The sequence below is a fragment of the Exophiala aquamarina genome (genome assembly GCF_000709125.1).
Source record: "Exophiala aquamarina CBS 119918 chromosome Unknown aczIA-supercont1.1, whole genome shotgun sequence".
In the NCBI taxonomy this organism is placed as follows: Eukaryota; Fungi; Ascomycota; class Eurotiomycetes; order Chaetothyriales; family Herpotrichiellaceae; genus Exophiala; species Exophiala aquamarina.
This window is the reverse complement of record NW_013550587.1, coordinates 3,947,537-3,962,317: the sequence shown is the minus strand read 5'-3', so window position 1 is coordinate 3,962,317 and position 14,781 is coordinate 3,947,537. Positions and strand designations below refer to the sequence as shown.

Below are 14,781 nucleotides of genomic sequence, written 5' to 3'. Positions count from 1 at the left end.
TGGGTTGAGGCGCCTGGTCTAGCTTCATATAGTTAGCCTCTAGCCGACCACCGACGTGTCGAGTCAATTTTCGGCCTCGAGTTTCATCTCCTCAACTTGCCTCCAATCACGCAACAGCACCCATTCTGTCCATCTCGCGTGCTGCCTAAGCGCTCGATATGCCCCAATGGCCTCGGAAGAATGTACCTGCGTTTCCCTGTTCTATTCTGGTGAGGCGCTTTTCTTTACAAGCTTGGACTTTTGTACCTTAATTCGCCTTGCAAGCCCGTCCCATGAAGAAAATAGCACTCCGACTTGACCCTTTCCGTGATTTCCTCGGATGATCGTGCATAGGCGAGTTTGATGGCCTGGTGGCTGGACGAATCACTGCCCAGACAAGTTTGTTTCTTGTTTGTATCATCCAATTGACCATTGCCTATAGATGCGAGACTAATGTAGTAGACTCGCCCAGCTGTTGGCGTACTAAGTTTCATAGCTCACCCTGGAGAGCGTCTGACGACACCAACATATTTGGCTGAAGGGCGCCATCCATATCGACACTGGCTTCCATAAAGCATTATTATTCCACGCTTCTTATTATTTTTTTAATCCTCCCTGGTCTCAAGCTCACTCTACTATTAGTATACTAAGTTTCGCCCTGGATAGCTTCTGGCGGACACCCTATATTTAACTGACGGACTCCATCGACATCGAGAGTGGCTTCCATTCAGCAAACTCCTTACAAAATGTCTGTCAGAAGCGGAAGCAGCAGGAGTGGAAGTGGTCGCGGAAGTGATTCGTCGAGGTCATCACCCACAAGCCCTTCCACCTCCTTTGACGGAAGTCATTTGCCCTGGAAATTTTTCCGATCCGAAGTCTTGGGGCCTCATTGCATCCAGGTGCTAGAAGCCCCACCCAAAGAACGGATTCCAAGTGCCTTCCTTTCCATCGTTGAAGCAGCAAGTCAGGATACGGCGAAGTTTGACGACCAAAAGGTGTCCTTCTGGAATCAGGTCGCGACAGGTCGTGGGTTCGGACCCTCACCACTATTTCCTCCAAATCTGCTCCCATCGATTGATCAGGAAAGTCGCCTAGCACGTTGTATGGTCCCTACCTTCAGTCGCGAGGCATTGCCCGAAAGAGCGATCAACCAGATGGGACCATTGTACGAACTCTCTCTCCCTCGCCCGATCCTCGGATGTGGCTTCTCATCGGAAGCATTCACTGTCAAGGAATTAGCCAGTCTTCCGCAATGGCTCCACGCATCTGGAACTGTGGTTCATTTCGATACAGGATACATTTCATCCAGTGCCACCATGTATTGTCCGTTTCTTACTTTCGAAAGAGCCTTTGGCAATAGGGAGCACCGTGTCGAGTCGGCCAACAATCATTGTGCAATAGGAGGAGCCTACACGACCCGACAATTACAGATGTTATATGTCAAGGCATGGAAGGGGAAAATGATGCCTGAGTTACCAGTGTCCTTCTCCTGCACCATCGACAATAGCTTTGCATTGCTCAATCTCCATTGGATCGATCATGGTCAAACGTATTGCATGGCGCCACTGTGCCAATTCGATCTCAGTAAGGACCTACATTTCAATAAATTCCTTGTCTGGACTGAATCTATTGGTCAATGGGCCTTGAGCCACGTCTTGCCTCTTGTCAAGGAGGCTATCTCGCGGCTTCAGACAACCGAATCAATTCCACGCATCGTAGCATCCAACAATCCACGTATCAAGCTGAGAGTGGATACTGGCATCAACAACAACGAGCTGTTGATGTCCTCACTTAAGACAACCTTCGAGAATATACCCTGGCGATTTGAAGATGAGGAGTTTACACCTGTCAGCAGCAGCACTGCAAGCTGGGGAAGCCCCATGGTGAATGAACAAACCTTTGCTAATTTGGCGTACCCTGCTGTTCATCCTCCACGAAGCACAACGTTGAGCGCTGCAGCACTTGCAAGGAAACGCCTTGCGGTACCAGACCGCAGCCCTGTGACACCTCCACCTGCATACCCACAACCTACGGATCTCCTGTGGCAGAAGCGTTTCACCCATGCCATGGACGAGATTCGAGGGTTGCAACAACAAATTCTAACTATGAAATCGGACATCTCACACTCGCGAGAATCATTCAGGACAGACCTTTTGTCCGAGCACAAAGCCCCTCATGGGCAGAAAATCCCTCCAGACAGCAAGCCAGTAACCATGCCGACGCCCGCATCGGCAGCCGCAACTGTGTCAGCGCCAGGCCAAGCAAATTATTCAACACTGATACAGTGCTCCGCCGTCATGCTTTCCGGTCAATTGCTTGCATCATTCATCCCGAACACATTACTCAAGTTCCTTGCCATTGGCCTCGTTACCAATGCGTGTTTGTTGACGCTCGTTACCCCGTCACCGTTTCCTCATCTGAATCTAAGCTTTCCGTTACTACGGCTACGGATCTGGCAGAAATATTGAGCTATTTTCGTGTCTCGGATTATCACGAAGACTAGATTGCGATTTTAAGGTACTGTACTATCGAGCGTTGCTGGAAGGTTGATGCCCCGAATCTGGCCAATCTGTCAGTGATAGAAGCGATGCACGAACGGTATGTATCAATAGAGATTATGATGACGAGTTTCTTTATATAGTCAAAATACAACAATTGCACTGAGAATCATTCGGATCTCGATGATAGCACATCCAGTATGTACCTCGTTACCTCGTGCTCCACAACTCCGCCGTCTCCTTGTCCGAAATAGCATCACGTGACAAGGCTGTCACCACCAGAGCCGTGCTCACAACTTCGCCCAAGCAGACTGTCAACTTCCATCACAGCCTTGAACATATAAGACCTCTCCTAAAACAGCCCTGAACGACACCCCGAATTGCCCCTTTCCGTAGAACTCTTCGACTCACATCGCATTTTGATATATACGCTGTATATATTCGGCCTCGCACTGGTCTGCACTGGCCGGACGAATTTCGACCGGTCTCCGGGAGAAACGACGAGCTTAACTCTGGATGGCCTAGCCACGGACTGAAGTTGGAGACAGCAAGAGGTATTTAGGTTGACTCATTACTGCACTTTCCCTTTCATGAATTGAAATTCTTACTGGATATCTCTCGCAATAAACCTCGAGACTGTCTAGTCACGTTGCTTCGATCAAACCCTTTCAAGCTTCTACTGTGACCTTCCTCTTCCAACCATGACCTCATTGATCTCCCATGTCTCAACATCTGAGCACCCTAAGATCAAACTCTACACCAACCATGGATGTGGTTGGTCTCAGCGTGTGCAAATTACATTGAGAGAACTCAAGCTTCCATATGAGGAAGTTCTTCTCGACCTTGACAAGCCTAGGCCAGATTGGTTCTTGGAGTTGAATCCGGTAGGTCCAAAACGATGATGTTGTGCCCATCAAGTCCTGGGCCACCAACTCACCACTAACATACTCATCCCAGCGCGGCCTTGTCCCTGTCCTGCAATACACACCTGCATCAACTCCAGAGAAGACACACACGCTGACCGAGTCGGCCTTGATCATAAACTTTCTGACCTCATTGCATCCATCGCATTTGACACCATCAGGCCCTCCCAGTGTCGAAGACAGCTATCGACAGTATCTTACATCCTTCCTAACCGACACCTACTTCACCAAGATCAACCCATTGATGTTTAAGCTTGTCGGTGCCACGACACCTGAAGCGAAAGAGCAAATCATCGATAACATCCTCACCAAACTCCAGAATGACATTGAGCCTCTCCTCGTCCAACACCTTGGCAAGACCGCCGTGGAGATCCAATCCGACCTTGAGCCGACATACTTCCTCTCCTCGCCACACCTGACCCTGGCGGAGATTAGCATCGTTCCCTTCTCCATGCGGCTCCTGGAATTTAGCAACGGCTCGGTTTTCCCAAAGACACTGAGGAAGCGAGCCGAGGCTGAGACGCCTGTCTTCTATGCGTGGTCGAACCGCACCATGGCCAATCCCCACGTCTGGGAATACTGGGGCGACTCCGCGTACTGGATCGCCCGCATCGAGGAGCGCTTGCCCGCAGCGCGGGAGAAGTATCGTGATTCGTGATTGGGAGGGCTGGGTTTAATATAGCCTGGTAGTTCATCGTTTAAAATCGTCATACCTGCTCAACGCCGAACACGAGTTGTGTCTGCGGTATATCTGCTCAACTCACAATTCACGTAATCCGCTTCCAGAGACTCTACCTTCTCATTCTTTGCCTTTCTTTTGGGCATGGATTTTATCTTTGCCTATATAAATGTGGACTGGCAGTGGGATCGCGGGCTAGGCCATGGAATAGCACCCGTTGGCACAATCTCATTGTCATATAGACGGTAGGATCATGGTTCATCTACAACATTGCTCTCTCACGTGATCATCGGCTGTACCTCGGCAAATTGAGTCCGGTCGGGGCGGAAGTCCAACGATTTACGAGTACCTCTTCAAATCTTGGGAGAGTGACACGCGTGGCCTTCTCGCTCCTCTGCCCATGGCCACTCACGCACGACGACATGATCCCCCGAGGTAGGTAGCCTAGCATATGGCATTTCCCACATTTCTAATATGACTAGATGACCTGGCGTCCCTACCACTCGACGCTCTTCTCGCGGAGTTGGAGCGTAGAGATGAGAAGCCTGCCTGCGGAACCCGAGGCAAGCAGGGCTCCTACAACACCGGGATCCATGTCTTTGCACTCTTCCTGATCCTCGCGCTGAGCACGCTAGGTACGGGGCCATTGTACAGTAACTTTATTCCCTGTCTAACATATACAAAGCATGCTCGTTCCCGGTCATAGCGCGGCGGTTCCCCAAACTACCCATCCCGCACCGACTCCTGTTCCTTTCACGACACTTTGGCACAGGGGTATTGATAGCCACGGCATTCATCCACCTCCTTCCCACGGCATTTATTTCCATGACCGACCCATGTCTCCCGAATTTTTGGAATAAGGACTATCCTCCCATGGCCGGGTTCATCGCCATGGTGGCGGTGTTCGTGGTGGTGTCAATTGAAATGTTCTTCGCAACTCGTGGAGCAGGTCACACTCATGGTAGCGAATGGGACCGGCCCGAACCAGTACAGGAGGAACAAGCACGTGGACTTTCTCTACATCACTTAAACACGCCGGTCACGCCCTACACAGACAACAGCCCCCGGGTCCCCACCGATTACGACGACGACGACGACATAGAAGCGTTGGATTCTTTGGCGGATGAATCTGCGACCTTGAATCACCCGCACCGGAGGAAGATCTCCGAGCATGAAAACCACCTTGAGCCAACAAGGTCGTCGGACGGACAAGACCCAAAGAAACTCTTCCTGCAGTGTCTGCTCCTCGAGGCGGGCATCCTTTTCCACAGCGTCTTCATCGGTATGGCGGTCTCAGTCGCAACGGGGACGCAATTTGCCGTCCTCCTGATCGCCATCTGCTTCCACCAGACCTTCGAAGGATTCGCCCTGGGCTCGCGAATTGCGGCACTTATCCCCGCGCTTTTCGACGCCAGTAGTCCCAAACCTTGGCTCATGGCTCTCGCATACGGCGCCACCACGCCGATCGGGCAGGCGATCGGGATCTGGATGCACGGGCTTTACGACCCGGCGTCCAAGGTGGGGTTGTTGATGGTAGGCATCACCAACGCGATCAGTAGTGGGTTGTTACTGTTTGCCGGGTTGGTCCAGCTCATCGCTGAAGATTTTCTTAGTGATCGAAGTTACGAGACTTTGAAAGGCCGACGGAGGATCGAGGCCAGTTTCGCCGTCCTGCTGGGTGGCCTGCTCATGGCGGTTGTGGGTGCCTTTGCCTGAGCCTGGAGGGCAAAGTGGTTAAAATGTTTTAATAGATAGCTATACTTTTGGGATTCACGATTTTCATCCTTTTATTGGAATGGCGGCTTCAATTGCGACCCTCCCTTGCCGCCGCTCGTGAAGGAGCACTGTACCCGATAGAGAGGGACCCTGTTCCGTGAGACCTGTGACTGAGGTGGATGCGGTATGTCATGATGGAGGGCACAATACAGGGCTCCCCGCAGATGCAATACGAAATGCTCACACGTTTTCAAGCCCCAATTGGTAGCTGTTGACTGGTTGACACCTGGGACACACTATTCGAAGTACGGACGCGCACTAGTTAGCTACGTGTGGACCGCCCGTGAAAAACGAGATTTAATATGCCACGGTTTTGATACTTTGTTTGGCCCCGGAGGAACATCCTGTTTGTCTTGACCCTGCATCGTCCCCGAACTATACACAGAGACCCCGCTCTTTGCTAGCTAATTTGCCGCTCTCTCATGGCCTATGCTTGTAGGGATAGCTTGGAGATATAGTCAATCTAGGGGAAGCGAGGACGACGTATCCTGAGTTAGCCGCGAAAGACACATCTCGGCAACCAGAGGGCTAGCCTTTGGGGCTCGTCAAAGAGGATCAACAGATGAATCGTTCAATTGGGTCCGATCGAACACGGCGTCACTTCTTTGATCGTACTCTTTTGTGTTGGGCCATGTAGGCGGATCTACAGAAGCAAGTGGGTAGGGACGGGAGCCTGCCTTTCTCGACATTGGAACCTTAGTTTGCTAATCTGTTCCATGTCTGGCACCGAAAAGCTCGGCAGGCAGTTGCCCCGCGCCGTCCGGCAATGAGTCGTAGGTAGGGCGAGACTCCATAGTACATAAGAAGGCGAGGTACTCTCGGGCAATTTTTCTAATTTGTTTACTGTCAGGCAGGCGAATCGTGGATTTGCAGTGGGTGCCAAATGACCCACTGCCTCGCCGTCACGGGTGCGGCGTAGATAGATCACCTGGCCTTGATCGGATCTGTGCCATCCACTGATGGATCAGCTTGATAGAATTGCGATGCACGAGGGCAACAGAGACAGCGGTGAGAGTGGGGTGTTATCTTAAATGTCATCAGACATGCGGGATGGTGACCAAAACGGCAGAAGCGAGCATCGAATCACCTCCCTGGAGATGTGCTCGAACGAGGACGGAAGGGGCAGATGCCAAGTGCTTCGCCCATTTCGCGCAACTCTCGTGGAGCTCCCATGATATGGTTTTTGATCCACTCAGGAGAAGGACGTGGAGGTTCCAGAAGGACCATGTCTGCTGAAGAATCCTTTCTTTTGAGTAGGAGCGCGCGGCGCGCCATGGCGGTTTCCCAGACACCCTTCCAGTGTTCCAGGATGGCTTGTGTCCAGAAGAAGTTGCACAAGATCTTCTCCAGTCGTGACCATTTCCGTGATTCAAGGTAGAGCTCAAACATATGATCCAAGATCGTGTGGGCACCGGGCATGGGGACGAGTCGTAATCCCAAGGAGCCTGCCACCGACATACTGGCCCAGATGAGGACATGCTGTTCTTGGACAGTGACCGGTTTGGAGTGATGTGGTAGTATACTGATGAATTGTCGTAGAATGGGGTCATAGAAGAGGTTGAGTGGCGCCAGACGTCGAAGTTGGAATAAGAATGAGATGAGGCCGAAGGAGAGGTAGGTCTCCAATATACTTGGAGACATGAGGCTCAAACGTTGCAGTGCGGACAGCAGGTTTTGCAGGGCCATTTGCTGACTATCGTGGGGTGATTCCGGGGACGTGAAGAAACCAGAAGCTGGGGACCTGGACGTATCAGCCGATAAGTCGTATTGCGTTTTGGCAGCGCTGATAGATGCAAGCGTATTAATCATTTGTTCCGACACACGCGAGATCAAGGAAAGCTCAGAGAAACCCGAGGGTAAGCGTGATAGTACGATACATAGATGCTCCGAAAAAGGATTTTCTGGGTAATACAATGGCTTGTCGAGGCTGAGGGCCTCAAAAGTCTCACTGGCGAAACCCAGTGAGCTTGATGGGATGTTCGGTGGTTGGCCAGTGACGAAGGATCCCAAGGCTTTATAGCCGGTCAACCCAGTCTTCACGAACCGCATCCAATCCGAGTCGGCGTCAGGGTCCGAGTTTTCTGACAGTGGACCTCTCAGTTGAATCATCTTGTCCAACCCTCTGCAGTGCATGTGGACACCGTAGTGATTGCCGGTGAGGTACTCCAACGTCATGAGCATGGTGACGGTGAGGAGGGCTGCGTCGTCCGTGCAACTGTCTGACTGGAGTTTGATATTGAGTGCCGAGAGCACATTTCCGCGATGTTGAATGAATGCTGGATCCTCGAAAGCAGACTTCCCCCGCGACAGCAATACTGAGGCTCGACAGACGGCAATGATGGATTCGAATAGAATGGGATGTTCGAGAGCATATGGGAGCAACAACATCAAGTGCGGATTGCGTGTATTGGGAGCAACTGAATGGCTGTACTCAATTCCCTTACACATGGCCACGAAATAATCGAGAGTTTCCACTACACATTTGGTTCTTTGGATTGGCAAAGTTGTAAATGGATCATCTCGGGTTCCATTGCACGGCAGTGGTTGTAGTGGCGAAGGCGGAGGGGATATTGGGTTGTTTAATCGAAGTACGGCCAAACGATCCTTGGAATGGCTCTTTATTGATCCTGCTCCACTCTTCGTATTCTTGCCATGGGAGCCGTGCTCGATCGACGGGGGCTGCCATGCTACAAATTGATCTGGTGTCAGGTCGGGAGCCTTTTTGCTAGGATCGTATTCTTTCCAGCGGATTCGTCTGTAGCCTGGCTTTTTTCGTCCTTTGAGTTCTGCGTTCGGTGTTTCTGCTGAACTTTTCCGAGCAAGAGGCATGTCAACAACCGCCATCATGTCATATTCAAGAAACTGGCGTATACTGGCGCTAGTCGATGCAAGCTGTTACCTGCGGGGAAAAGTCGAGGTGCCCCTAGCTTGGGATTCTTGCTCAAATCAACTCCACGTCGTGGGAGCCCGCAACAATGGAAGGATTCTGCGACCTCAGCTTACTTAAGCTATACGTCTCAAAACATCGAGCGTCTACGAGTAGGTACAACTTATGGCTGCCTGGCTTGATGCGCTAGCAGGCGATCTTACGGGATAAGCGATGGGGTGGGAATGATGACTAATCGCACGTGACATGAACCAGAACCCACCGGACACCCACCAGATAGGGTACCAGAGCTGGGTGGTTGGAGGATGGACTACTAGTATAACATGATGGTCAGGGTTATGCTGGTGCCTTTCACGTTGGATACATGTGTCCGTCATCTCACTAGCAGAAGCTAACGTTCTTCCATTTCAACATCTTGTTCACCAGGTTCAACTTCCAATCCATCAGGTTCGATGTTGTCGTTATCTCCTTCGTCGTCATATGATTCGTATCGGTCGCCATTTTCAAGCTCATACGCAGTGTCAACTTGACCAGTTCCCATAAAACTAGCCCTCACCAAGGGTTTAGGCTTGCTGAGTCGCCCTTTCCCACTTCCACCAGATGTGGGAAGTTGGCCTCCGATGGTACGGCAAAAGGATCGATACGCACTCGCCCATTCAAGCCCTTTCTTGCCTGCAAGTCTCGGGAGGTGTGCGGATGTAGACTCCGTGTCAGCCATGTGGTAATCCTCCGGGAACGTCAAAAATGTCGCCATCATGCCTTCATCAAGCATCTCCCCATCGATCAAGCTATCTATAATCGCCTTGGTGGCCACTCTCATTTTGGCCATTGTTCCATTGAGGTACCATCCGAAGTATCTCGTCTCACATTCAAACCGAAGATAGGCATCGGAGATATCAACCAGAGCTTTCAGGCGGGGTTCGTGAAGGTCGCACAGCTGCCATGATTTTCCATCTAGTGGAATATTGGACTCTCCGGTAAAGATATGCGACGATTGATCCGTACTGCGGATCCAGGTCCGAGAAAAGTCTTCGCGAGTATCTGCTTTACCTCTACTTTTGGTCACCAGCTGAACTAAAACGGTCTGGAACTTGCGATATGAGCGGTCTTTTCGTGGATCGACACCAAACTTGCACAAGCAATCGCGCCAAGGACCTGATCGAATGGCAAAGCAAACATATGCCGTGGCATGCCGGATCATCGATGATGGGACTTTGGTCGAGAATTGGTTCAATAACGCACGGCGAGTCCAAAGTGGGCGTCGTTCAAAAGCCTCGACCATGCTTCGGCATACATCTTGAAGCGCTTGAGGTTGTTGTGATAGAGGAATGCATTTCGGATGTGGTCTGTCTGGCCACACCTTGTCATTGTGCTGACACTGATGCGTGAAAAGCTTTACTGGTTTTTGATTATTGTGAAGAGATTTCTTGCCCGTAACGGGGTCGGCAAGAATCTTGACAGCGGGATTTTGACGATAGGTGTAGTTCAATGGGAGTGACAATGTGGAAAACACCGGAGGAGGAAATGTCTCCGTGTTGGTCAGGCCATAAGTTTGCGGAAACTGCCATCGCCGAATTAGAGGATATTGTTGAGGGAGAATGTGGGTTCTGATCTGGCCTATCGTAGTTGAATTGCTAGCCGAATAGACAAAATCTGGTAAATTCCGCCAAAGATGAGTTGATTTTATGGAACCCACGACGTCGACGTTATAGCCCTGATGGTTATCGATCAAGGATCGCGTCAGGTATGAAGCATCTTTCCTGACAGTTCCCGCTGATGGGTCTTCGACGAAAGGATCATTGGATCCCCGTTTTCTTTTCCTGCCAGTTCTCTTGGGAACGACAAAATGTAGCAAGAGATTGTCCGTGCTATTCTTGAGTGAGATAATCGCACGCGCTGTAGGGTCATTAGGTTGGAAGTTGAGCCCTAAAGTTTTATCAGAGTCTGATTGGAGGCTCTGCGCAATCTCCTCTGGGCCTCCTAGCATATGAATTGCTCGGTCGACATTTCGAACAATACAGGGATGTTCGATAGACAACACAGGGACCGCTGGGACCTGCAGCCATGGAGCTGAGCTATCTGCCCTCATCGACACGGATTTCGAACTCAGTGCAGGAGAGCGACTGCTTCAAGCGTTGGATATCACGCGGTGGACGTTATATCACGCGGTGTACGTTCGGTAGAACTTGCACGTCTTAAATATTTGTGATTTTCACGGGCTCCAGGGATACGATTGTGGCTCCCAGTGGGTGCCACCTCGATAGTGACGTGCAGAATCTCCGCCCACGTACACGGACCAGTAATGGGTCAGGCTGCGTAGAGTGAAATATATAGTATCTGGCTAGGCGCTGCTGCTGAATGACTGTGGAATATGTTCGCACTTTGAGCAGCAGGTCTGGAAACGGATCGGGCTGATGAAGTGAATAGGAGTACATTCACTATTAATATTACTGCATTGGAAGGTGTCTGGATCGATCGACTCACGTGATACTAATCTTGGCATTGTCTTAGTGACGATTTAATCGCTTGGAGGAAACATATCGATTTGCCAGTTGGGGCAGCAAGGGCAGACTAACTACGAGTAGGAGGAGAGGCGTGGCCTGGAATAGGCGGGTTTTAACCGTGCCCAGCTTGAAATAGGCGCTTCCATGGAGGCTCCAGCCTGGAATTAGCTGCACACTACAAGCACGGGAAGGAGAGAGGAGGCTATTTGCACCGTTGCAGTTAGCAGTAGCAACTTGCAAATACTCGTAACCAAGAACCAGGAGAGGAGAATGCCCCGCCTAAATCCACCTGGAAAATCAATCGTTATTAATATTAATCCGTACTCCGTACGTCCTGCAGCAGCTCCGACCCAAGCCTGCGAGTAACGCACTGACCTACCTTAGCCATTCACCAATGCCACTCACCTTCATACCCGCCCGCTCAACCACCACCACCGACGACCACTAACTACTACTAACTAACCCACTGCGACTCGTCCTCTTTCGATGAACGCACATCCTATACTACCATCCTCCTAGCCCTCCGCAAACCCCATTCCAGCAAGTTGTCGGAATTCCGTCTATACAGAGTCGTGATCTTTGCCATCTCGAGGCCTTTGTAAGTCTGCAATGTTCCTAGTCAGAGGAGTAGCTGTCACGTCCACTCTCGCTATCTCTGGCCTTAGCTAACCAGACATCTCCACAGTCCACAGGCCACAGCCCGCTACTGGCACTGCATTCAATCACCCACCTCAATCACCGCCGCGTTGTCACTCGACCCTTCTGCAATTCTACCAAACTTGCGTCCTTGAAAATGAAGAATTGATTCTCTTCCCACTCTCAAGTCCTTCTCCAACAATCCAACCTGTCATCCTTCGCCGTCTTCCGCCTGTTCCACGATCGGCTTTCAAGGCTCTACCGCTGTTGGGACACGAATGCAATAAATCGAACAATCGGCTGTTCAAGTCGACAAGGCGTTGCGTCTCTCTGCGGCGATTCCCCAAAAGTATTGAATGAATCTCTTAAAGGTGTCTCCATCAATATGAAAGGCTTCAGGCAAAGAGTGGTATGTAAAACCCCGTCACTTCTGGTGGCTGTTTCACCTCCGCCGCACTTTCCTACAAACATCCTATCCCTACCTTTCTATTACTCATACACTCCAACTCACTAATGTGCAGCACGAGCAGCTATCGCGGGCGAAGGATTCCAACAAGTCCTCCAAGAAGAAGGATTCAAATTCCGGCGCAGCCTCTCCCCTCTCGGCTTCATCCACCACGGTTGGTGGTGACTCTAGATCTCCCAATAGCTCCAATACCGCCACCCCTACCTCCTCTTCGACGAACGTCAATGACATCCGGAGTAAGACCAACAGTAACGATGGTGGACCCGGTAATCTCACGGGTACACATCATGGTGGTAGTACTACGGGACCCGGGAGTATAGCGCAGCACTTTATGCAACAGGCTCCTGGTCATGGAGCGGCGGGAACGGGCCTTCCAGGTCGACAAGGAGGTCATATTGCTCCGAGTGTCATCATCAGTCCAAGTAATACTCCGCACATGGCGGCACCAGGTGCCACGGAGACTATGCCTGGTGACCTTGCGCCTCCAAAGGCCGGACAGAAATCTCTCTTGTTTGATCGACTACAAACTACGCCTAAAGACGTGCCCGAAGGTGTCAGGACTCCCAAAAGACAGCATTCCTCTCGGTTCGACGTGTCGGACCAGAGAGCACGCGAGCTTGAAAAGCTTCCTGGCTTTCATGAGGTCCCGCCCAATCGAAGACAAGAGCTTTTCATGCAAAAGATTGATCAGTGCAATATCATCTTTGACTTCAACGATCAGACCGCAGACATGAAGTCCAAAGAGATCAAGAGGCTGGCCTTGCACGAGTTACTCGACTATGTCGCCAACAACAGATCCGTCATTACAGAGCCGATGTATCCCAAAGTGGTCGAGATGTTCAGCAAGAACTTGTTTCGACCCGTGCCTCCACCTGTCAACCCTCAGGGCGAGGCCTTTGACCCTGAAGAGGACGAACCTGTTCTTGAGGTCGCCTGGCCTCACATCCAAGTCGTGTACGAATTTTTCCTACGCTTTATCGAGAGTCAAGACTTCAACACCAATATTGCCAAAGCTTACATTGATCATCATTTCGTCCTACAGTTACTGGAACTCTTTGATTCCGAGGACCCTAGAGAAAGGGACTTTTTGAAAACAACCCTCCATCGCATTTACGGCAAATTCTTGAATCTTCGGTCATACATACGGAGGTCCATTAATAATGTCTTCTTCCAATTTGTCTACGAGACGGAGAGATTCAACGGCATTGCGGAACTTCTTGAAATCCTCGGTTCCATTATCAATGGCTTTGCCCTTCCTCTGAAGGAGGAACATAAACTTTTCCTAACTAGAGTCCTCCTACCACTTCACAAGGCCAAAAGTTTGAGCATGTACCATCCACAACTCGCTTATTGCATTGTTCAGTTCCTGGAGAAGGATGCTGCACTGACAGAAGAGGTAAGAGATCAAAGCCCATTGCCCACGTAGTGATTCGACAAGGCTAACACAACTCTTAGGTTGTTCTAGGACTGCTTAGATATTGGCCAAAGACAAATAGTACCAAAGAAGTCATGTTTCTGAATGAAGTTGAAGATATCTTCGAAGTCATGGACCCCCAGGAATTTGCAAAAGTGCAGGAGCCGCTCTTCAACCAATTAGCCAAATCGGTTGCGAGTCCCCACTTTCAGGTGTGTTTGCTTTCCCTGCGATATAACTCAAACTCACCCGCAATAGGTCGCTGAAAGAGCACTATACTTTTGGAACAACGAGTATTTCTGTAACCTCGTCAGTGACAATGTGGAAACAATTCTACCGATTATGTTTGCCCCATTATACGAGAATTCAAAAGGCCACTGGAATCGGTATGCAGATGATAAGACGCATCTCCACATGTTACTGACCATCGAACAGCACGATCCATGGAATGGTGTACAATGCGATGAAGCTCTTTATGGAAATCAACCCTCAACTGTTCGATGAATGCTCGCATGACTACAATGAACTCCAAAACAGTGCGCCTCAACGAGAGCAAGCCCGTCAAGCCAAGTGGGACAAACTCGCAGAAACGGCCAAGAAGATGAAAACTGGTGCAGCAGCACCACCTAAAGCCGCCTCGATTGAGGAGGAATCCGAAACAGATGCTGCACAGGATAATCAAGAGAGGTTGGATGCGCTCAAGCTCCACGATGAATCTGCGTCGACCAAGACGACGTCGGTAAGTTCTTTCCTTTAGTGTGAGAAAGTAGTCACCTGGATAACACACCCTGTCCTATCTCCATCCTTCCACTGGCTAAGACATGATATCTTCCTTCTAGTGACGTTGGGAAAACACTGTCTAACTAAGCTTTCGAATCTTCAGAGGCGGCGAGCAGACTCGCATGGGCAGATCAAGTCTCACAGGGCCAATAGCGGCTCTGATGGGAAAACAAGGAGACATCGAGCCCATTCGTCAGGCGATTCGCACCGGGTGATCATGCCCCATCTTCAGCGCCATG

At 50.5% G+C, this 14,781-nt stretch overlaps 6 protein-coding genes across 6 annotated transcripts; 4 read left to right on the top strand and 2 right to left on the bottom strand.

Annotated features, from left to right (window-relative positions):
* Nucleotides 1-800: 800 nt before the first annotated feature.
* A1O9_01398 (uncharacterized protein) lies at nucleotides 801-2,132 on the top strand (the record flags this gene model as incomplete). Its single annotated transcript, XM_013410556.1, has 1 exon — nucleotides 801-2,132. A coding segment is annotated over one exon (1,332 nt), but the record flags the coding sequence as incomplete, so codon positions are not given.
* Nucleotides 2,133-3,178: 1,046 nt separating this feature from the next.
* Nucleotides 3,179-4,058, top strand: A1O9_01397 (uncharacterized protein; the record flags this gene model as incomplete). The annotated part of the gene is made up of 2 exons (XM_013410555.1): nucleotides 3,179-3,361; nucleotides 3,435-4,058. The coding sequence occupies 2 exons, from the start codon at nucleotides 3,179-3,181 to the stop codon at nucleotides 4,056-4,058; spliced, it is 807 nt and encodes a 268-aa protein (XP_013266009.1).
* A 443-nt stretch (nucleotides 4,059-4,501) lies between these two features.
* A1O9_01396 (uncharacterized protein) lies at nucleotides 4,502-5,795 on the top strand (the record flags this gene model as incomplete). Its single annotated transcript, XM_013410554.1, has 3 exons — nucleotides 4,502-4,514; nucleotides 4,562-4,714; nucleotides 4,765-5,795. The coding sequence occupies 3 exons, from the start codon at nucleotides 4,502-4,504 to the stop codon at nucleotides 5,793-5,795; spliced, it is 1,197 nt and encodes a 398-aa protein (XP_013266008.1).
* Nucleotides 5,796-7,088: 1,293 nt separating this feature from the next.
* A1O9_01395 (uncharacterized protein) lies at nucleotides 7,089-8,405 on the bottom strand (the record flags this gene model as incomplete). Its single annotated transcript, XM_013410553.1, has 1 exon — nucleotides 7,089-8,405. A coding segment is annotated over one exon (1,317 nt), but the record flags the coding sequence as incomplete, so codon positions are not given.
* A 728-nt stretch (nucleotides 8,406-9,133) lies between these two features.
* On the bottom strand, nucleotides 9,134-10,831 carry A1O9_01394 (uncharacterized protein; the record flags this gene model as incomplete). Its single annotated transcript, XM_013410552.1, has 1 exon — nucleotides 9,134-10,831. One exon carries the CDS (start codon nucleotides 10,829-10,831, stop codon nucleotides 9,134-9,136), a length of 1,698 nt encoding a protein of 565 aa, XP_013266006.1.
* Nucleotides 10,832-12,267: 1,436 nt separating this feature from the next.
* On the top strand, nucleotides 12,268-14,519 carry A1O9_01393 (uncharacterized protein; the record flags this gene model as incomplete). Its single annotated transcript, XM_013410551.1, has 5 exons — nucleotides 12,268-12,291; nucleotides 12,404-13,744; nucleotides 13,804-13,974; nucleotides 14,021-14,148; nucleotides 14,198-14,519. The coding sequence occupies 5 exons, from the start codon at nucleotides 12,268-12,270 to the stop codon at nucleotides 14,517-14,519; spliced, it is 1,986 nt and encodes a 661-aa protein (XP_013266005.1).
* Between the last annotated feature and the right edge of the window lie 262 nt (nucleotides 14,520-14,781).